Here is a 24539-nt window from a genome sequence, read left to right as displayed (position 1 = left end):
AAAAGGCTAGTTCCCAAATGAAAAGATCCACAATTTATAGAATACGTAAAAACTGATAAGAAAAAGTATCAATAGGTAGTTGCAAATGCAAAGCTGCTTAGAAACGATAGCATAATAAGACCACTGGGCAACAAATCTAAATATGTATACAAAATTGTGAAGAGTGAAACAGAAAAGAAACATGAACAGCAGGAAATAATGCTTAAAATGCCATATATATTAATATTGAGAAAAAAGACTTGCCGGATATTTGAATGATTACTTTATAAAGGCTTCCCACTGCCCAGTGGGAAACCACTGCAATCAGCATTTACAGGGTATGGAGGAAATGCCTACCCCTCAACCCCAAACAACTAGGCCCCTCTACGGTTCACAACCATATTTGTAACTCAGAGCTTTCTCCTCACAAGGTTGAACACCTTTGACACTCAAACATGGAAGGAAATCTTTTAAAGAAAATTCCACCGCATGGCAATAGCCAGGAAAGACTGCATTTGGATATGGTGGGCAGCCACTTAAAAGATAACTTAGAAGAGCCGGAGCATCTGAAAATACCCAAGACTGACAGCAGACTGAAACTTAGACTAAAGACAGAACAGATAAATACCATAGCGACGCACAATATAAATTCTCTCATTCAACCAGGTAAACTCTAAATATTGACAGAAGAAACTGATCGACAGGGGATTCTGACAACCTGACTTCAAGAACCAATGGAATGACAAGGATATAGAATTTAAAAGGGAATACCAGAGAAAAGAGCAATGAAGCAATGCCCACAATTCAGAACGGGACTCGTGGTCAACCTCAAAATGATAGATTCCATAATAGGATTCAAAGCACAATCTCCTAGGCTCTCAAAATTAACTATAAAAGCGGCAAATAGAACATACATAATAATAAATTCCCATGCCTCAACTAATGACAAAAATAATAGAAAAGACCATAGAGGAGATGTGGATGGATTTTGGGAGCTTTTGGATCTGACAGCAACAAACATCAACAAAAATCACACCAAAATTTTAATTGGAGGCTTTAATACGCAATTAGGAAGGGAAAAGAGATACAGAGATGCAGTAGGGAAATGGCCAGCACAACGAAGAACAAACCAGAATGACATGAGATTGGTGGAATTCTGTAGAAACCATGACATTACCTCAAAATCAACATATTTCACAAGAAGACCAAATAAACTTAAAACCTGGAAACACCAAGACTGGATAAAAGGAGAATGGCAGTTGGGTCATGTCTGCATGGATAAGAACTACCACAAGGAAATCTACAATGAGAAAGTCCTGAGAAGAACTGACACCAAATCAGATCATTACTTCATAAAAATAAAAATTAAATTCACCCCACTGAGAAAGAAAAAATCCCACCCAAAAAGGAGAGAACCTATGACCCTCATAAATTAATAAATAACAAGGAATATGAAGAACAAACTAGGAATATAAAAATAACCTGGATGAAATACTTCCCCAATTGAAACAAATAGCTGAACAAGTAGACCCAATAAATCCTAGGAAAAAACACCAGTGGTGGAATGACAAATGTGATAAAACAGTGGAAGATACCCTTGTTAAGGTATCAGAATCAAACAACAGAAGAATCTTACTTGGAACTCACAAAACAAAGAAAGATGACTCGAAAAACATTAAAAAGGGTTAAACGTCAATATCAAAAAGATATACTTTCTATGATAGAAACAAATAGTAAGAAAACAAACTCATGAGATTACTACAAAACTTTTAGCAGACAACTCCAAAGATATGATCCACCCAACACTAATGCTACAAGATAAAAACAATAATATGGCCCATAGTGATAAAAGAAACATTTAACGAACTTATAAATTGCCAGGATCCTCCGGAGCTTCTTGAAATAAACACAGAAACTCCAATAAAAACCAAACCAGAAAATATAAACCCACAGACAATTTAGGAAGTCTACAGAGCTTTGAGCGAGCTCAAGAACTACAAAGCAAGTGGAGAAGATCAAACATTTGCAGAACTCTGTAAATATGCAACAGAACTCATGAAGATATCATTACATCAATGCCTAGTTAAAATCTGGATTGCATAAGAGCTACCAGAACACTGGACTACAGTTATCATACACCCACTACACAAAAAAGGATAAAAATCAAATCCAGACAACTGCAGAGGGATTTCCCTATTGGATTGCACATATAAAATATTGTCAAGAATACAATCACTGTAAAGATCAACTTGAAAAGGAGCTAGGAGATATATCGAGGAGGATTTAGACCCTGAAGAAGCTGCCTGGAACAGATCATCGCGTTAAAAGTAATAATGGATGCCTGCAAAAGGAGACAGAAGCAACTAGTCATAACCTTTGTAGACTTCAAAAAAGCGTAAGATCGCATCCACAGATCTTCGCAACCACAGATCTTCTATGCTACACATATTAAGAAATTTTGGACTCCATCACAAATTAATAAAAATGATAAAATTAACCCTTACAAACACCAAGTCCAAAGTAAAATTCACAGGAGAACTATCTGAGCCACTTATGATTAAAACAGGGTTAAGACAAGGAGATGGTCTATCACCACTGCTATTCAACTGTGCTCTTGAATACTTGATGGGAGAATGGTACAAAGAGAATCCTAAAAACATAACAACTGGAACCAAGAAAGATGATATAAACCTAAATTGTTTGGTATTCACAGATGACTTGGTGTTACTAGCTAATAATATACAAGAAGCTAGAAATCAAATAATGAGCCTGCAAAATATAGCACAAAAAGTAGGACCCAGATACCTTTCAAAAAGACATGAGATGATAGTAACAGACCCGCTTTTAATAGACCATGTAACAGTAGACAACAGAAAAATTAAAACAGTGAAGCAATTTAAATATCTTGGAGAAATTATAACACACAACTTGGATGAAAAATCTGCTTGGCAAGAAAGAACCAATAAAATGACAAAAGCTCAAAAACTAACATGGTCTACATACAATAAGAAATGTCTATCAATTCAAACAAAATTAAAACACTACAAGATGGTGGTTCAGCCAGAGGTAACATACGCAAGCAAGGCTCTTTTTAAAGTCATTCAGTGAAACAGAGTTGACAAAATACTAAAAGTAGAGAGAACAACAGCAACAACATACATAAATAAAAAATACCAGAAGGAATGATAATGGCGGATAGTGCCAAATGAAGTAGTGTACAGGGAACTGGAGCCCATCACAGATACTATACATAAAAAGAGGATTTCTTTCTTTGGCCACATAATGAGGACACCAGAAACCAAATTAGCAATAAAAATTATGCAGAAACAGTGGAATCTGAAGCAACAAGTAGGGTGGATCAAGGAAATTAAAGAGGATATGGGAGAACTAGATACAACCTTGGATGATATGCAAAACAAGACAAAAAAATTCAAGAAACTGAAAGACAAGAAAATAAGATTTAAACCAAAAGTAGACAAATGACACACAATGAAAAGTGTACTTACAGATGAGAAAAGACAGGAAAGATCAGAACGAATGAAAAGATACTGGGCAGTTAAGAAAGAACAAAACATGCACTTACTGAAGAAGAGGATCAGGAAATGATCGACTAAAGTGGTCAAATGTGGCCGTAAAAGCAAATAATAATAATAATAATAATAATAATAATAATATGAAAAATACATCCAACTGGCTGTGGAAGTCAAGGACATGTGGCATCAGGATAAAGTTGACATTATACTAATCGTACTATCAACTACAGGAGTCATACCACGCAATATCCACCAGTACATCAACGCAATACAGCTACATCCAAACGTATATATACAACTGCAGAGATCTGTAATTATTGATACATGTTCAATTACCCGAAAGTTCCTAAATGCAATGTAACATATACTGTACAGTTAAAAGGAAGTGACACTTGATCAAGGTCTGCGTCACTTTCCATTTTTAACCAGACTTAACGTCTGAGAAAGTAAAGAAATAATAATAATAAAGGCTTCCCAAACATTTAGCTTAAATTTCACATATTGGGATAAATTTCACATATTGGGATAAATTTCAGTATTGTACATCTGCATACAGCAAGAGATTAGTTCCAGCTAGTGAATGCAAAGTAGCAAAGGCGATTAAAGCCTCAAATCAAAGTGTCAGCAGATTTAGATGAAGTACCAGTCTCACATTTAATCTGTACTGCTTCACAGATTACAAACCCCTTGGCTCATATGACTGATTTCTCATACACTGAGGGAGTGTTCCCACACAGATTAAAAATTTGGAAAGTGATACCTTTATTCCAGGCTGGTAATATGCATAAAGTTGGAAACTATCGACCCATATCACTCCTTTCAGCATTATCTACAGTATCTGAGAGATTAACAAAATAACGAAGAATCAAATACAGGGCTATTACAAATGATTGAAGCAATTTCATAAATTCACTGTGGCTCCATTCATTGACATACTACAGATACGTAAAAATACTCATAAAGTTTTGTTCAGCTGAAGCCGCACTTCAGATTTCTGCCGCCAGAGCGCTCGAGAGCGCAGTGAGACAAAATGGTGACAGGAGCCGAGAAAGCGTATGTTGTGCTTGAAATGCACTCACATCAGTCAGTCATAACAGTGCAACGACACTTCAGGACGAAGTTCAACAAAGATCCACCAACTGCTAACTCCATTCGGCGATGGTACGCGCAGTTTAAAGCTTCTGGATGCCTCTGTAAGGGGAAATCAACGGGTCGGCCTGCAGTGAGCGAAGAAACGATTGAACGCGTGCGGGCAAGTTTCACGCGTAGCCCGCGGAAGTTGACGAATAAAGCAAGCAGGAAGCTAAATGTACCACAGCCGACGGTTTGGAAAATCTTACGGAAAAGACTAAAGCAGAAGCCTTACCGTTTACAATTGCTACAAGCCCTGACACCCGATGACAAAGTCAAACGCTTTGAATTTTCGGCGCGGTTGCAGCAGCTCATGGAAGAGGATGCGTTCAGTGCGAAACTTGTTTTCAGTGATGAAGCAACATTTTTTCTTAATGGTGAAGTGAACAGACACAATGTGCGAATCTGGGCGGTAGAGAATCCTCACGCATTCGTGCAGCAAATTCGCAATTCACCAAAAGTTAACGTGTTTTGAGCAATCTCACGGTTTAAAGTTTACGGCCCCTTTTTCTTCTGCGAAAAAAACGTTACAGGACACGTGTATCTGGACATGCTGGAAAATTGGCTCATGCCACAACTGGAGACCGACAGGACTGACTTCATCATTCAACAGGATGGTGCTCCACCGCACTTCCATCATGATGTTTGGCATTTCTTAAACAGGAGATTGGAAAACCGATGGATCAGTCGTGGTGGAGATCATGATCAGCAATTCATGTCATGGCCTCCACACTCTCCCGACTTAACCCCATGCGATTTATTTCTGTGGGGTTATGTGGAAGATTCAGTGTTTAAACCTCCTCTACCAAGAAACGTGCCAGAACTGCGAGCTCGCATCAACGATGCTTTCGAACTCATTGATGGGGACGTGCTGCGCCGAGTGTGGGAGGAACTTGATTATCGGCTTGATGTCTGCCGAATCACTAAAGGGGCACATATCGAACATTTGTGAATGCCTAAAAAAACTTTTTGAGTTTTTGTATGTGTGTGCAAAGCATTGTGAAAGTATCTCAAATAATAAAGTTATTGTAGAGCTGTGAAATCGCTTCAATCATTTGTAATAACCCTGTACTTAAATGACCACAAGCTACTGAATAGTAATCAACATGACTTTGGAATAGGTAGACATAAAGAAACAGCAATCAATGATTAGAAACTCAGAAAATAACAACAGTTTAGTACGAGTTAATTTAGATCTTTGTAAAGCTTTCAGTACCATTAATCATGAATTTATTTATGTAAGGAGGAAGCAATGGGGACAGGTGGGATAGAAAACACGTGGTTCCAATCTTATTTGCAAAATTAATCACAGGCTATGGAACTCACATCAGCTTGTTCTATTCTAATCAAAAATCAGATTAATATCTGGTGGAAAGACAGTCAAAATACGTCTCTCGTAGGACAGTGTGTTAGATCCCCTTCTGTTCCTGATTTTCATATAGATAATATACAGTTTTCGTCACAAACTGCAGCTAAGACCATTTCGTTTGCTGATGACACTACTGTAATAGTGAGCACTGTTAAGAAATATCTGTCGACAACAAATGATTAAGTCCTCATACCCGTACATTCATACTCAATACCAACAGGCTGACCCTTACAGTGAATAAAACAAACTTTAAATTGTTGATGGTGTACAGTAACCAGCCACAAACTGGTTTTAGGTAATTTTATTCAAAGAGTACCATTACCAGTTCAGAATTTTTCACAATTTATCATGAGACAGTTTTTCATCCTTTCATCAAAACAAACTATGCATTTTATTATTTGTATACATTGTATGACTTGGTTTGATGAAAGCATGAAAAAACCATCTGACGAATTGTGAAAAATTCTAAACTTGCAATGGTGCTTTTCGAATAAAGTAACCTAAAACCAATATGTGGTGGCTAGTTTCTGTACACCATCAGTAATTTGTTTCATGTAACAGCCTCGGTCTCCAAACATGTCTTTATTTGATAAAATGCATAAAACAAATTGTACTAAGTTTGGAAACATGAATCAAAACCAAGCTCTTGAAATGGCACTGGGTGGAAATGACCTAGAAAGATTTCAATATACAAATCTTTTAGGAATGTATGTTGACCAGGGCAAACTGGGAAGATCATGTAACAAATCTCCTAGGGACTCAGTTGGGCCTGTTTTGTTCTGAGAATGATTTGGAAAGTAAGCTCCTCAGACGGGGCTAGAATGGATTATTTGGTTACTTCCCACATCTTGTGGCTTATGGAATACTTTTTGGAATAAAACAAATTAGTAATAATTTTTGCAATACACAAAAGGGCAATTCAAATCTTGTCACATAGCTCTACAAGGACTTACTGAAAGACCCTATTCAAAAAAAGTTGTGTGTGATTATAGTACCCTCCTTTTACACATGTTAAAGTGTGTTGATGACAACAGCTAATCTTGTACACCTGCAAACTGCAGCAATAAACACTGTTCTAACACTCCCAGCTGTGGGTTGCTCCATGTAGAGTAAGCAAGAATATCTTCAATATAAAGATATGTAAGCCACTTTGGTGTCATTCTTATAATGCACTGCCAACATACATAAAAAAGTTGAATGAAATGGCTTTTAGAGCAGAGCTAATTTCTAATTGAGAAGTGTTTCAACAGTGTAAATTAATATGTTATCTTGCAGTAACTGTAGCAGTAGTAGTAGTAGTAGTAGTAGTAGTAGTATGTCCTCATTTATTGCTGAGCACTTTTTAATCTCGTAACAAATGAACCAAATGTTTCAGATACAATGCATAGACCTCCTCAGAAAAGGGACTTGTTACAAGAAATAGTGTTGGCAGATGATTGTGTGCTTATACTTTTCAGTGGCATTATATAATGTGTTCACGTGTTTACATTTTTTCAGAAGTGCAATATAACAAAAGTTTCATGTTCTAGTTGTAGCATTCATCATACGTCTCGTGCACTTTGTAACTATCCTTGTGGACTAAGTATATGTGGTTTCCTTTCCAAATCATATACCGATGCAGTGGGTAAGCTAGTGTTAATGCACTAGACTCAGCTTTGGGAGGAGTGGGGTTAGTATCTCATTCGACCATCTTGACTTGGGTTTTACCAAGCTGCTAACGTGAATGATGTGACAATATTAGAGGAGGAAAGTTGCTATCCACCATATAGCGGAGATGCTGAGTCGCGATAGGAACAAAAAAGAGAGAGAGAGATTCACACAATTATAGCTTTCAGCCAACTTCTTGCCCTAGTCTCACCTAATCCTTTGCTATTCAGTATATGTGTACACAGTATTTCTGTAATGTATCTGACATGTCCTATACTATTGAACCAAATGGACAAAGGATGAATACATATATAAATTAAAAATAGACATAAGTAAAACTGCCAAATATTGAGAACTATGCACAAGAACGATTCAACAAATCCTTTAAGATATACTGACACAACTCAAATATCAGCATAAAATCACGGGTTGAGACCATGAAGTCAACATAATTACACCAGTTTCCATTACTGGCAAGTACAATGCCTCCTAATCTCCCCACAACAAGAATAAAAGTCCTACGGAAAATATGAATTATATGCCAGAAGAACTTTAATGTTCTGAGGACATTCTGACAAACAAGGAAAGTGAAAGATCTTAATACAGCCTATCTTTGTCACAAGCTACTATATACCATGGTTCACTTGTAGTTTTAATTGAAACTTGAAATCACTAGCACTCGGAAATAAGCTAACAAATCTTTAAATGTTCTTTCTGTCTGGAGTCAAGTGCATGAAGAACTACTTTCATGTCTCATTATACTTCCAAATTAGACTTTCCACGTTAATAACAGTTTACAGCAGCACACTTAACATGGTTTAACAATCTTTCAAGAAATTGTTGCACCAGTAGGTTCAGTTTTGTATTACATGGTTCATCTAACAACAAACAGGAAAACACATTAAGAATTGTGTTCATGTACCTTTATCTTTGGCCTTGTTATAACAGATGGCTTCCGGAAAGGGTTGATAACACGAGCTTCTGCAAATAACTGATCTTGATCCCCATCATAAAATCTCTCCATTAACTTCTCTTTATCCCACTTGAAATGGTTCAGGAGAATCCTAGTTGTTGTAGCTGGTATCTGTAAAATTAAGAAATGGTACATGTCACGTAAAAAAATCTTGCTAACATTAGACCATAATCTAAAATCTAACAAAATGTGGCAACTTCAACTTACGTGTGTGTGTGTGTGTGTGTGTGTGTGTGTGTGTGTGTGTGTGTGTGTGACAACCAACAATGATTACAAATGTGTCACCTAGCACAAAAAAATAATATATTTTTGCAACCTGAAAGATTCAAACACACATCACAATCACTGCTGAAATCCAGAGGCATGCCCCCCCTTTCTCTCTCTTTTGACTGCCCTGTGCCCCACATCTAACACAAAAAACAAATGTTTGGGCCTTGGGCCTCATTGCGTTACACATTCATTATTTTTTGTTTTCTGTATGTGGGCCCTACCCATAAAATTAAAGTAAAAAATACATAAATTGGTAGTTTATACTCTTTTAACCCTAGCAATACCAGCGCATTTTCCACAAGGTGCATTACCAAGCAAGAGGGGGAGGGGGGAAGCTACTTTATGCCCGTCCTAAACAAAACAAAAATTTGAAGATGCAGATTTTGTTAACAGTTGTTGATTTTCACTCATGACATATTATTTAAAGGGCTATTGATGTGTAAATAAAGTCCTGAACCTAAAAATATTGAATATGGCATTCATTGTGGGAGTGACATCAACTCAAAGACTTAAAAGTTTTGGGTTAACTTTTAACTAAATAAAAAAAAAGGGAAATCTGATAGAATAGTTCATTTAATGTAATAAACATTCTTTTTTGAAATTTTAAAACAAAGTAACTGACTGGATTACAATATTTTCAAAAGGTGGGCACAAGGTACACCTAACCCCATTGTATTGTGAATGTTATTGTACAGAACTCGTGGTTTTCCAATACAAACAAATTAATACTACTCATTAGTCTGAGAATGTCATGAAACTAAATCGCCCCCAACTTCAGAACTATTGGAGCTAGGAGACTAACTGATGACATTATAAAAGTTTTTGCTTAAACTTTAATTTGATATGTTACACAAAAATCCTGTAACATTTGTTTGCATTTGCTTAGGAAAAAAAGTACATATTTATGTTTACAATCAGTGGTTTAAATTTTGAGATGAAGAAAGAATGAGTTCTTGAGCAATAAAACTAAGAGAATTATATTGCATTACATAAAGGAATTTTAATGTTATTATTTTATTAATAAAAGTTACCTGAAATAGAAACTGTGAGAGATGATTTTAAAGACCCGCTGCACAAAGCAGTCACCTGAATTATGTTACTTGAAGCCTCACTAGTCAGCTTTCATTTAGATTTTTTAAATGATCACAGCTAAAGTCAACATACAGACTCAGTAGGCACCCTGGGTTCAGTCTATCATGGGATACACAACACTGACACCTGAAAATACTATGGGGTTTGGACAAGGAGAAAGTGATGCAGCAGGTCCCTTTGGACTGCTAATACCGGCTTGGAATTTATTAGATTGGTAGCCCTTTTCAAGAATCTAAAAATCTACCCACCAACTTTAAGAACTGGCACTAGTAGTAAAAGCAATTTTACCAATCTCAGCTTCAATTCTTTTGGGCAAGTATGATGTTGGGAAATGGTTTGCATACTCTATTAACCATTCACAATATGGCTTAATTACAACATGGCATTCTGACATTGGAATGACAGAGTGTAGTTTGTGTGTCCCTTGAATTACTGAATCAGGGCAATAATCTCACATCACTTTGAGTTCATTTCTCTGCTGTACAGATATCAAAATCAATGCTACAAATAGTTTCTGAGGCTTCCAGCGGGTGTGCCTCCATATAAAGTGCACCAATGACAAATAACATTTCTTGTACTAGTCCATTGTTGTTCTACAACTGTGAGCCTGTACCTAATTCCTTCATGACTGCTCCAGCTAACACTGTGATAAACTGTGTTCTCACACTTCCAAGTAAGCAGCAGTAATATAAAATAAACAGCAGGCTAGGCCAGAAAAAAATGTACAATCCGTGCAAGAAAGTGGCACAGATTCCGAACTAGCAGCACAATTCCCACAATCAGGCAGTTGTCTAGAACATAATTAGCAATCGAAAGAGCAGTTGCCTTGTATCTCATCCAATTGCACTGTTTAATGCTTCAAGTGCGTTGTTACTTTTACAAGGCAACAAATTGACATTATGAATGTTTATTTTATTACTGTTTAGTTAAACAGTGGTTTAGCTCATATAATGTAAGTTTATTTTATCATTGTTTTAGTAAACTAAGGTTAAACTTTGTTTTTGCTCATACATGTTTACCACAGTAACATAATGCCACCTATTCTTTACATGCATACAAAGTACACCATGCGCCCGCTTATGTTATGAAAAATGGTGCACCCACTTGAAGGTTAAGCAAAATTTTACAGCTCTTTGTGAGTCACGATTTGATTTTCAAATTGCCTTTGCAAATGTGCTCAACAGAAAGTCTTGACTGTGTCACCAAATCCATCATAAGCACGTTTATCCAGTGTTGTGGCAAAAAATGCCTTTCTACACCAGCATACATAGTCTTGTGAAGGCATGTGAGAGTTTTTTCCCATTCTTATATCACACTGCAATTCAAAACTTTGACCATCTTATTTTCCTTGAATATTAAGCTAGGCTTCAGCTGGGAAACACTAAATGCCATTGCACTGTGTTACAAGCAGCCATGAAAGATATCGTAGTTCAGTTATGTGGTTTTAGTGTTGTCTTCATTGTAGTGCACAACAAAAGGGTGCAGTGTGGCTTGGATAGTAGCAGGACTGGATTTCATCTTTAAATGCATGTGAGTGAATTTTTAGGAAAAATTAGTTATGTCATATTGTACCTCTTAAGTTATTTAATATACCCATGATACTGCTTTGTCTCACTTCGAACATTAAACATGAAATAACAACTGAAACTGTGGGCAATTATTTTCCAAACAACTTCGATTATGACTAAATTAATGTTGGCAATAAGCATCTAAATGAATTTACTTGTGCACGAGAGGTTAAGAGTTCCTCTGATGTATAGACACAACAATACTGATCAACACATGTCACTGGTAAACAATACATGCGATAACAGTTGTACATAAAACAAAGGAAAAATTTACGTCTAACAGCAGAAGAAGAGTTATAGGCTAATTAATATCGTATCCTATTAATTGATGATCATTCCATTCAATATAAACTGCTATGAAAATAAGTGTGATGACATAGTGTATTTTGTGGTGCAGTACTGTATTTACAAATCTATTTTCTTGACTTTGTTTCTAATCATTTACAAATACCACTTACTGTATAACTACAGGAACTTCCATTCACTTTTTGTTTCACAGATCCGTAGTGAGAAAATTCTGACAACACGAAAATATAATTTACAAAAAAGAAATATGTTCAAGTTCCATCCAAAGATTCTACGTGAAATGGCCCTCTAGGTTGTGGAATAAGTCTCAAACATTTAATAAAAATCTTGACACAAATTGTAAATGTCTAGACATAATACGCTAAGGTGTATATGATAATTCTTGGGCTCATGTAGCCACACATCAACAAACAGCAAATCAGTTTGCAGAACACATTTACATTGATCACATTAATGTACCGAAGGTTTGCAGAAGAAAGACATTACGTAAAACAATATTTGATATTATTTATAATATGTGTGACAACTACTTCTACAAAGTAATTTCTCAATGTTGTAGGAGATGGTCTCCAATAAATATTATAAGCTCCTCTTAGACTGAAATTTATTAGTAGCTACACTTTTTATAGCAGCTGGCAAATTACTGAGTGTTTATTATGATGTTTGTTTCACTCATCTCACAGAATAACTGTACAAATACGTATCACAAAAATGTGAATGTGAAACACTAAATCTACACGTAGGCCCTACAGCTCTGTGCTTTACATTTGATGTTCCTACTACTATTTCAGACAATATACACTGTTAAATATGGAGGAACAAGATATATTAAACTGTACTATCAGTGGCATTTTGTAGTATGGTACTTTGTATACATGTACATCTTTGATAGAAGCAACTAAGTATTGCTCATTGTCTACTGAACAAGCTCAGTGACTACTGGACAAAGTCTACTTGTTCTTCTGCAGTCTTGGCCAATATTATCTTTCTGGGGATCAGCTGCTGAATTTTGGGATTAGGCCTAATAACATATTTGAAGGACAGATGCTTGAAAAGTAATGACAGCCAAAAATTGAACTGGTCAAAGGGAACTGATCTACTTCCATTCAAGTTACTAGTTGTGGTTTCTACAGTATGGATCTTTGTATACATGTAGGTTACAGCTTTGATAAAAGCAACCAAGCACCACAATGATAACTGGATCAAGTCTAGCTTTGATGAAAGCAACTAAGTAACACTCATTGACTACTGTACAAATTCTATGTGGTCTACTGACATCTTGGCCAACATGATCTTTTGAGGCTCAGCTGCTGAATTTTGGGATTGATATCAGATTTGAAAGACAGATGATTCAAAAGCAATGACAGCCCAAAACTGAAAAGGTCAAAGAAAACTGATCTTCTTCCATTCAAAACAGTTTGTGATGTTGACTCTGCAGTAGACTATGTCATGTAATACAGTGTGTATCCAAGTGCTATTTAAACACCAACTAATTTTCACAGCTATGACTTCTAAACACTACAAAAAGAGTTAAAAAGTTTTCGTATTTTTATGATAATCGGAACTTTTCATATTTTTTGTGATACTGCAAATCGTAAACTGCTGAGAGTATTACTGTATTATTTTTACCTAGATAAATTCATAACATGAAGTAAGGTATAAATTAATACTAGCCCTGTATGTGATACCACTGTAAGTGTGACTGGAATAGTTGTTGGCAGTACAGCCACTAATGTAATAAACAAGAACACTGCGTACAGCATAGTGCAAATTAAAAATGTCAAGCTGCAGACAAAGGCTAGTTAGGCCTAATCATTTGTGTGTGTGTGAAGGGAGGGTTGAGTTGGAGACTACCGCATTGAGATATTTTTTATTGTTTACATATAGTTATGTCAACTGCTTTGTTATACATGTTGTCATTTATTTGTGGACACTGATTTTAATTTGTTAATTTATTATTTGTTTAGCTATTAATTAATAGTATTTCCGTCGTTGATTTTTTGTGGGAATGACTTTGAAAGTATGTGTTTTGAGTTACTTTTTCAAGCCTTACTTCTATCCCTACATTTTCCAAATTTGCAGTGAAAACGCTCACACATACTACATATGTAAACAATCCTATTTGAAACTACAAAATAGCGTAAAAGGATGTGTTAGTATGTACACAGCTTATCTCAAGGAACGAGTGCTTAAATGTTATCGTTTTCCCGCATTTCCAAGCACTTTTCTCACCTCCTATGTGCACAATTACAAAACGCGTTGCTTGAAAGTGAACCAAGATTACAATACACAAGTGTCGAATTTGACAAGTCTAACAAGCAGTTTAAATTTTAACTTTCATACCTCCACAACAGTATTCACTTCTTTGATAGAATCCACCATGTACTGGACGATCTCCTCTGTTGACAAAACTTCAAAAGGATATTCTTCAACTTCAGGCTGCCTCTCTCTCGGATTTGTTGCCTCTACTTCCATCATTGCAAATTCAACATCGTCGCCGCTTGATTCATTCCCGGAGTCGACATCGTCGTAAAGTGTCTCCTCTTCTGAATCCATAATTTGGATGTACACGAGCCACGTCCACCACCTGAGCAATCGCGAAACAGTTTATATTGAGAGTTGGTTGAAAAATTACACTCTTACAATTTGGACAGGGTCAGCAATCCACAAAATAGTTCACCAGTACTTCTGTCGATGTTTAGTACATGACGTCAGCTTCTGTCGGTCAGAGGCTAAGGCTGCTGGGTAGTGTATTGACAGTCACCCAACTTTAAAATTTACCATACTATAACAACCGACAGACACTGCAAATACGTAGAAATTGATGAATGGCACACCTATTGATGTTATAAAATCAGAGCGCAGAATGAAAGTTTTGCTCTTTTAGACAATATATAAATAACTGCAAAATATGAAGATTCGGGGTGAAATATTAGAATCTCTGGTAAACAAACTACGATCTACCACCGCAGTAGTACGCCCAGACAGTAAATGAAATAAAATCAAAACATATGTTTGTGACAGAGATGCAGGTTTGATGTTGTTGTTTCCAATCGGTGGCAATGTGATATGGCATTACCGAAGGTGGAGGGCTATGCCATTGTTGAGAAAATAGGCGCTGGAAGTTATGCTTCAGTATATAAAGCGTTTAAAAAAGTAAGAACTTAGAACTATGCGATAAATTGAACACATCACTTTTTTAATAAAATGTAGAGTTAAGTCTGATTCTTTAAAACACAAGAAAGTATGCACGCACCTTTAAAAATGTTGGGATGAAGGTTGTAATTTGGAGGTAGTGGGATGCTAGCAGTGTCTTTCACTGTACGTTCGGAATTCTTCCTGTGTTTTAATATGTCGTTGCTAAACAAGTGTGAGCGCTTGATATTTCTTCATACATTTAGGCTCTCGATTTCCGGGAGCATGAATCATGCGTCTGAGCGCAGCGCCACTGTCTCTCGCGTCACCAATGTAAATTTCTCATGTTGCGCAAGAATAATGTAATTATTCATCCCTAATCATCGTGATAAACCAACATGTGCTGTACTTCCGATATCGGCGAGGAGATTGCCATTGCAACTTTGTTACGTTATTTCAGAGTTGTCGCCTTTGTTGCGGCCAGAAGCAAAGTTGAAGGACATGCTTCTGACACTTTTTTGTATGTGCAGGAGATTGAAAAGCTTTCGGACGAATGTTTCTTTTAATAGAGATTCTGTGAACTATGCATGCCTAAACTTGAAAACAGAACAATATTAGTGGACATGCAAGCCCACTGGAACTCGGAGAAGAGATTTAGTAACAATTTTGATGATGACAGTTATTACCTTAAGAGCAATGCTTGAACATGGTGGGCACTAAGTACTGAAGTGGGAAAAGTTCTATAAACCCATATTAAATTTTAGTAGTAGTCTGGTTAGTAGTCACCTTTCTCTCATACTAATATTGCCCCAGTTTGTGGGGTGAGTTAAGAAAAAGTGGCTTAGGTAAAGTCTTCTCTACTGTGGATGAAATATGCAAGATAAATTACCCTTATTGGTTACCTTGCCAAGACCTTTGTGCAGATTTATTTTTATTTGTTTTATTTATTTGTACTTATGCTGTTGAGCAAAACAGTATCGGGGTTGTCAGACACATTACAGAAATAATATATACATTTTAACACATATACAAATTAGGACAGGATTAGATGAGGATAGGCCAGGAAGTATGACATGGCTTTATCAATGGAACCATCCAAGCAGTCACATTTAGCAGCATGGGAAAACCGAAGTCAGGACTGTTGGACTGGGTACAAAGCCTGCTCCTCCCGAATGCGAGGCCAGTGCATTAACAATGGATTAGCCACCTCACTCGGTTTGTGATTTGGAAAGAGAACTACATGTACCTAGTCTACAAGTAGGCTACAACACACACAAGAAGTATAATCAGTGTTGTAGCTAGAACATGAAACTTGTTATTTTAAACATCTGAAAGAATGTAAACACTTATATAATGCTGCTGAAAAGTATAAACACACAAACACTTTCCAACACTGTAACCATCACAACTATTCTTGTACCAGATCCATTCTCTGAGGAGGTGTATTGCACTGCATATGAAACAGAGGAAACAAGAAACGACCCAAAGAAGGTTTTGCAAAGAAACGCATGGCATATATGGTTCACCTGTTAACAGATTAAAAAATACTCGACAAGAAATGAGACCTAAGACTGCTGTAAGATAATGTATTCATTTAAACTGTAGAAACACTTCTCAATTAGAAATGTTTTCATATCCAATCTAAGGGCCATTTTCTTCTTCAACCTCGTTATGTATGTTCGTTGGCAGTGCATTATGAAAAATAAAGCCAAAATGACTTGCATGTCTCTGTATACAAGATGAGGTGTTTTTTTAACTTTAGACTTCTTAAAACATTGTTTTAACACTTTCCTGAGCATTTCTAAAGTGTGAATACTTTTGTACTGGTGAAAAATAAAGTTATGTCATTCTATATCCAAAATCTATGGTTCTCTTCTGTTGTCAGAGGTAGCGATATGGGGTACAGGTACGTACTGTCACAAATCATTTTTGCAATACACGTAAGGTGAATTAGGCACAAAATGCAACACCTACAATGCAATCTGAAGGGCAATGGGTACTCCACCAGTTACATTAGCTTTGCCAACTTGCAACCAAATTGTTGCCTTTCAGTCTTGCCTAGCTATGCAACAGACGGTGGTTTGCAGAGCATAGATGTAGGAATAGTTCAGTCTCTCCCCACAACCCACATCACGAAAATGTTGGTGCAAAACAATATTTTCAGTATTCTGTTTTTTTTTTCCTTGCATGCGACATCACATGCCACAGAAGAATTATGCTACAGGATGAAGCTGACATCTGGTATCAGTAGGTTCAGTTAACTGAGATTTGTGGGTAATAACAAGAGAGAATTCACAGCTATAATTCGAGATGTAAAAGTAACTTCTATGTAGACTGTGTGCCCCTGTTGAGAGTTTAGAATGGAATTTTATATTCTGATGCAAAAGTCTGTAACAGGTTGTTAACAAACATCTGGTGGTATTAGGGAAATTGCCAGATATTCAGAAATAAATGGAAAGAAACATCATTGATCGCTCCTTCAATTGTCTGTCAGAACATTTGCTCTTCGGTACGTAAATTGTGCTTAATTTGAAATTTTCATTTCAAACAGATCTTTGGCCATATACTGGGTGTAAATAAATTCCCTTTACAGACCAGAACAAGGGAAAAAAAGTCTAGTAAACATGGGCCTGGTGTGAGGAACCTGTCCTCAAGCTGGTAAAGGAAATTTTTGTTACACCCTTTATAGACAGCTGATAATAGTGTGTGTTAAGTAATGTACTTGCTGTGTTTGAAGTATTAGATAATAATAGCAACTGAGTAGTGCAGAACAATAGCTTTTCTCGCAGTAGCTGTTTTTCTCCTAATGTACATAATCATATGTAAAAGAATATAGGCTATAACTAATTAACACAATTATCTTTCTAAGTAGTCGTAGTATGTTTTTCATGTAGGAGTAAGGGAGACCACTCTTTGAATGGTAGAAGCATTGAGGCATCAACAGGCATACAAAAACAACGAAAGCTTGGCTAGCGCTCACAATGGCAGGATTGCTGTTGGGAGAGGTAACTGTCAGCTCGGAGGGAGGCAGCAGGTATGCAAGAATGGAATGTGGGAGGGAGAGGTAACAGGTGCACAGGCTAGGAAGGCCACACATGCGCATTGGAGCCAGTGAGTTTGTGTGGCGCACAAAGATGATGACATGGAGGTGCAGATTCAGAGGGGAGTGGAAGGGTGTGCTTTTCAACAACTCAACACTTCTACTATCTTTTACTCCTAAACTATTTACATTCTGCCAGAGCTTTTCCTTGCCATATTTACTTTACAGAAGTATCATGCAGTGCCTGTTTGTGCCCATTAGTGTATAATTTGATGTCTTCAACATTCATGAGTACTCTCTTTCATGATGGGATTAATGGAACACGAAGTGTGAACAAAAGAACAATAAGAAAGAGGCAGGTGCTGTGAAAGAGGCAGGTGCTGCACTGAAATGAAGAGAAAAGAACTTTATGACACAACTTGACTACAAAAAGGAGGAGGAGGAGATTAGTGTTTAACATCCTGTCAACATCGCGGACATTAGAGATGGAGCCCAAGCTTGGATTAGGGAAGGATGGAAAAGAAAACCAGCTGTGCCCTTTTGGAGGAGCCATCCCGGCATTTTCCATAAGTGATTTAGGAAAATCATGGAAAACCTAAATCAGGATGGTAAGGTGCAGGCTTGAATCGTTGTCCTCCTGAATGCAAGTCCAATGTGCTAACCACTGCATTACGTCGCTCAGTTGACTACAAAAAGGGATAAGATGACTGGGCATATCATAAGGATCAAGAAATTTTGGTGTGTGTGTTTGTTTGTTTTGTCTACTTACGAAAAAGGCCTTCCGGCTGAAAGATCTACATGTAGGGCAGTTCTTTTTTTGTACCTGTCTGTGACTCGACATCTCCTGTATATGATGAGTATCAATCTTTCCTTTCCATAATACTGCCATTATTTGATCCTGGATTTTCCATTTTTTAAAGATCTGAGTATAATACAAGTGACAGAGATGCACTCTCTACAAGGGGCCCTGGATACTATGAGAAGGGACACAATAAGATATGAAACACACTTCAGATCAGTCACCTAAAAGGGACAATAGAGAGGAATAGACTGACATGGTTTGATCACAATAAAAGAAACACTGCCTGAAGAGCTCTAGAATGGATAGAATCTGGAAGAAGGCCAAATGGAAGACCATGCACGAGAGAGAGAGAGAGAGAGAGAGAGAGACCAGGAGAAGAATAATATGAATCAGAGACGACTATAACGCAAGGAAATTCTGAATGACAAGGCACATGTGGCAAAAGACAAAGGGTTGACTATAGTAAGCAGTTTCAACAGGGTGTGGATTGCAGTAGTTAAGCAGAGACGAAGAAATCTGCAAATTGCTGCAAATTTTAATGCTGGGCCATCACCGAGTATCAGCTTGCGAACCATTCGACGAAACATCATCAATATGGGCTTTCGGAGCTGAAGGCCCACTTATGTACCCTTGATGATTGCACAACACAAAGCTTTATGCCACACCTGGGCCCGTCAACACCGACATTGGACTGTTGATGACTGGAAACATGATCTCTGGTCAGAAGGGTCTTGTTTAAAATTGTATTGGGGAGTTGGATGAGTACGGCTATGGAGACAACCTCATGAATCCATGGACCCTGCATGTCAGTAGAGGACTGTTCAAGCCGGTGGAGGCTCTGTTATGGTGTGGGGCATGTGCAGTTGGAGTGATCTGGGATGCCTGATACGTCTAAATATGACTCTGATAGGTGACACTCACATAAGCATCCTGTCTGATCACCTGCATCCATTCATGTCTATTGTGTATTCTGACAGACTTGGGCAATTCCAACAGGACAGTGCAACACCCCACATGTCCAGAATTGCTACAGAGTGGCTCCATGAACACTCATCTGAGTTTAAACACTACCGCTGGTGACCAAACTCCCCAGACATGAACATTATTGAGCATATCTGGGATGTCTTGCAATGCGCTCTTCAGAAGAGAACTCCACCCCGTCGTACCCTCATGGATTTATGGACAGCCCTGCAGGATTCATGGTGTCAATTCCCTCCAGCTTTAGCTGAGTCCATGTCACGTTGTGTTGTAGCGCTTCTGTGCGCACGTGGGGGCGTCCTCTTGGGTAAAATATTCCAGAGGTAAAATAGTCCCCCATTCTGATCTCTGGGCGGGGACTACTCAAGAGGACATCATTATCAGGAGAAAGAAAACTGACGTTCTACGGATCGGAGCGTGGAATGTCAGATCCCTTAATCGGGCAGGTAGGTTAGAAAATTTAAAAAGGGAAATGGATAGGTTAAAGTTAGATATAGTGGGAATTAGTGAATAATAAATGAAAAGCACCAGTTTGCTTTTGTTCTACAATATTATTTTTATTGCTAACCGGTTTTCGGCTTACAAGGCCATCTTCAGGCATTGGAATTAGTGAATTCGGTGGCAGAAGGAACAAGACTTTCGGTCAGGTGAATACAGGGTTATAAGTACAAAATCAAATAGGGGTAATGCAGGAGTAGGTTTAATAATGAATAAAAAAAATTGGAGTGCCGGTAAGCTACTACAAACAGCATAGTGAACGCATTATTGTGGCCAAGATAGACATGAATCCCATGCTTTCTACAGTAGTACAAGTTTATATGCCAACTAGCTCTGCAGATGATGAAGAAATTGATGAAATGTATAATTAGATAAAAGAAATTATTCAGGTAGTGAAGGGAGACGAAAATTTAATAGTCATGGGTGACTGGAATTCAACAGTAGGAAAAGGAAGAGAAGGAAATGTAGTAGGTGAATATGGATTGGGGCTAAGAAATGAAAGAGGAAGCCGCCTGGTAGAATTTTGCACAGAGCATAACTTAATAATAGCTAACACGTGGTGCAAGAATCGTGAAAGAAGATTGTATACATGGAAGAACCCTGGATGTACTAAAAGGTTTCAGATAGATTATATAATGCTAAGACAGAGATTTAGGAACCAGATTTTAAACTGTAAGACATTTCCAGGGGCAGCTGTGGACTCTGACCACAATCTATTGGTTATGAACTGTAGATTAAAACTGAAGAAACTGCAAAAAGGTGGAAATTTAAGGAGATGGGACCTGGATAAACTGAAAGAACCAGAGGTTGTACAGAGTTTCAGGGAGAGCATAAGGGAACAATTGACAGGAATGGGGGAAAGAAATACAGTAGAAGAAGAATGGGTAGCTTTGAAGAATGAAATAGTGAAGGCAGAGAGGATCAAGTAGGTAAAAAGGAGAGGGCTAGTAAAAATCCTTGGGTAACAGAAGAGATACTGAATGTAATTGATGAAAGGAGGAAATACAAAAATGCAGTAAGTGAAGCAGGCAAAAAGGAATACAAACGTCTCAAAAATGAGATAGACAGGAAGTGCAAAATGGCTAAGCAGGGATGGCTAGAGGACAAATGTAAGGATGTAGAGGTTTATCTCACGAGGGGCAAGATAGATAGTGCCTACAGGAAAATTAAAGAGACCTTTGGAGAAAAGAGAACCACTTGCATGAATATCAAGAGCTCAGATGGAAACCCAGTTCTAAGCAAAGAAGGGAAAGCAGAAAGGTGGAAGGAGAATATAGAGGTTCTATACAGGGGTGATGTTCTTGAGGACAATATTATGGAAATGGAAGAGGATGTAGATGAAGATGAAATTGGAGGTACGATACTGTGTGCAGAGTTTAACAGAGCACTGAAAGACCTGACTCAAAACAAGGCCCCGGGAGTAGACAACATTCCATTAGAACTACTGATGGCCTTGGGAGAGCCAGTCCTGACAAAACTCTACCATCTGGTGAGCAAGATGTATGAGACAGGCGAAATTCCCTCAGATTTCAAGAAGAATATAATAATTCCAATCCCAAAGAAAGCAGGTGTTGACAGATGTGAAAATTACCGAACTATCAGTTTAATAAGTCACAGTTGCAAAATACTTAGGTGAATTCTTTACAGACGAATGGAAAAACTGGTAGAAGCCGACCTCGGGGAAGATCAGTTTGGATTACGTAGAAATGTTGGAACACGTGAGGCAATACTGACCCTACGACTTATCTTAGAAGAAAGATTAAGGAAAGGCAAACCTACGTTTCTAGCATTTGTAGACTTAGAGGAAGCTTTTGACAATGTTGACTGGAATAATCTCTTTCAAATTCTGAAGGTGGCAGGGGTAAAATACAGGGAGCGAAAGGCTATTTACAATTTGTACAGAAACCAGATGGCAGTTATAAGAGACAAGTGCCTATTCCGTACACTGTTACTCTGTTCTTCTTAGATGTATTAAATGTTATAACAGTTTCCTGTTAAATGCAGCATGCCAATGTATATGTATAGAAATTTGTTGTGCCAAATATAATGTGATGCGTAAATTTCATATGGAAGGTTATACTGTGCTAAACAGTCGTGAGTTAAGTATTGGAGATTTCCAGTAAGATTAAAATATTTGATGTTCACGTCTTTGTCAGTGTGCTGCTCCTAATTTTGATGTTTGAAGGCAGTGTGAGGGAAAGTGCAGGATGTGTGAGGAAGCCAGCAAGGCATCAAATTGTAATGCATCATAAGGCCCTTGAAAACTGTACAGTCTCGTTTCATTTGGCAAAGAAAAATACAGAATTGTAGATCAATTATTTTGTAGGTCGCAGTTAAGAGGAAAACCTTCAGAAAAGTGGAATGAATTTGTTAACAGAGAACAGAAGTTCTCAGAACTGACTGCTTTGTAATATATTTACATTAAATTGTCATTAGTTTGCTGTATGTTATTTGTACATAAAAATCAACATGTTTACCTTTTTTTAAATTTTTGACACAACACCTTTTATGACAATCCTAATCGGTTTCAGCCTACAGTGGCCCTCTTCAGATGCTTCAATAGAAGAAAAGCTTAAATTAGGCTGTGAAACAAGTACAAATATTTTCACTAGGTCTACTTGTGAACTAAGTAAAGTGCTAGTAACAGATGTATGGTTCATACCTTTGAACAGCATTTGGTGAACAAATGTGCATGCTTTGTCAACTAAACACAAAATCAGAAATCAGGGAAATTATATGCATACAACTAAGTGTACTTTTCCTTTCCTACTCCATGTGCTACACGTGCACAGCCTCTCGTGAAAACCATAAAAAGTGACAAATATTACAACAGCATTACAGTCAGTTATTTGTAAATATAAAAATAGAATACAGGTCTTTAAAACAGTAAAGCTGTTTAAAAAACAGAGTGAGGTCTTTACAGTAAAGGAAACACAGTACATTTTCCCAGTGCATGATGGTGCTGCACTTCAGTCTGCTGGTTGTTTGTGCTACTGCAAATAACATTAGGTGAGATGATGCAGAATGGATGGCAATTGCTGTTACCTATTGCAGCTCATTGGCACTCTTCTTCCAGCTGTGAGGTGCTTACATTAGCTGGGAACATGTAAGAACATGCATATCTACTGCAAAAAGTAGGGAAGGAAAGGTACAGTTATTTGAATGTATATAGTTCCCTGATTTCCAATTTTGTGTTTAGCTGACAATACATGAACATTGATTCACCAAATGCTGTCCATAGGTATGAATATCATATATGTTATTAGCACTGCACTCAGGCCTAGTGAAAAGATTAGTACGTGGTTCAGGTCTTAATATAAGCTTTTCTTTTTCTGTTGTGGCATCTGAAGAACACCACTGTAGGCCAAAACTGTTGGGACTGTGTCAGAAGTAAAGAAAAATGTCATTATAAGCCAATCAATGTCTCCTTAAATGAATTATAGTTACCAAACTTGTTGATACTCTGAAAATTACTGCTTTGATCCCAATTATACCAAGTAACTGCAGTTTATGTACTTCGGCTTACTTGATATTTGCATGAGTAAACCAATGACTGTCATATTTTTAAATGTGTTGCCTACATAGTGAAAAGCAGAAGCATTGAGTCATTGGCAGGTACACACAAAACAGAAGGAAAATTTACTAGCTTTCGGAGTACTTTTTTAATCTAGAGTACACACACACACACACACACACACACACACACACACACACACACACACAAACTCTAGCTCGAGAAAGGATTACTCCTAAAGCTACCAAGTTTTCTTACATTTTTTGTGTGTGCCTGTCGACGACTCAACGGTTCTGATTTTGGTGAGTGGTCTCCTTTACCCCTAAAAGTATTTACGTTCTATCAGAACTTTTCTCCACATTTGAAATGATTAATGCTGTGAGAAAGTTTTCAGAGTGGATGTAGAATGCTCAAAAACTCCGAGTCTATCATTGATCACTGTCATAGCATCTGTGAACTTGATTTTAGCCTAATTCATTATGTGTGAATGGAATGAAAAGTATTCCTATTATTAAAAAGTTCTCTCTTCCATGGATTTGAAAATTATCTGCAGGGTGTAGATGTAGAAGCAGGTATTATTGTGCTACTGTAAGGGATTTCCATCCATCCATCTATCCATCCATTCACATGTCATGTTCCATGAATCCCACAATGAAAGAGATTTATGGAACACTTCTACATCCATACTTGCAAACAACTATGAA

The 24539-nt window shown here is 37.4% G+C and overlaps 2 protein-coding genes across 3 annotated transcripts in view; one reads left to right on the top strand and one right to left on the bottom strand.

The window, feature by feature from the left end:
* LOC124805293 (E3 ubiquitin-protein ligase ariadne-1) overlaps nt 1-14642 on the bottom strand; it is an 88155-nt gene extending 73513 nt beyond the window's left edge. Inside the window, exons 1-3 of one of the 2 annotated variants that reach the window (XM_047265804.1) lie at nt 14555-14642; nt 14212-14455; nt 8582-8743 (exon numbers count right to left, since the gene is read on the bottom strand). In XM_047265804.1, coding sequence (XP_047121760.1) covers nt 8582-8743; nt 14212-14424 — 375 coding nt within the window. In that variant the 5' untranslated portion in view covers nt 14425-14455; nt 14555-14642. Of the gene's footprint in view, nt 1-8581; nt 8744-14211; nt 14456-14548 lie in introns of both variants that reach the window. The other variant, XM_047265805.1, reaches the window with a different exon arrangement.
* A 212-nt stretch (nt 14643-14854) lies between these two features.
* LOC124709082 (serine/threonine-protein kinase ULK3) overlaps nt 14855-24539 on the top strand; it is a 97034-nt gene continuing 87349 nt past the window's right edge. Inside the window, exons 1-2 of the mRNA XM_047240730.1 lie at nt 14855-15024; nt 16427-16579. Of these exons, the coding sequence (XP_047096686.1) occupies nt 14938-15024; nt 16427-16579 (240 nt within the window). The 5' untranslated portion in view covers nt 14855-14937. The remainder of the gene's footprint in view (nt 15025-16426; nt 16580-24539) is intronic.

This window comes from Schistocerca piceifrons, chromosome 7 (assembly GCF_021461385.2).
Source record: "Schistocerca piceifrons isolate TAMUIC-IGC-003096 chromosome 7, iqSchPice1.1, whole genome shotgun sequence".
Lineage (NCBI taxonomy): Eukaryota > Metazoa > Arthropoda > Insecta > Orthoptera > Acrididae > Schistocerca > Schistocerca piceifrons.
Note: the sequence above shows the minus strand (reverse complement) of the source record. Positions and strands in the feature narration are given on the sequence as shown.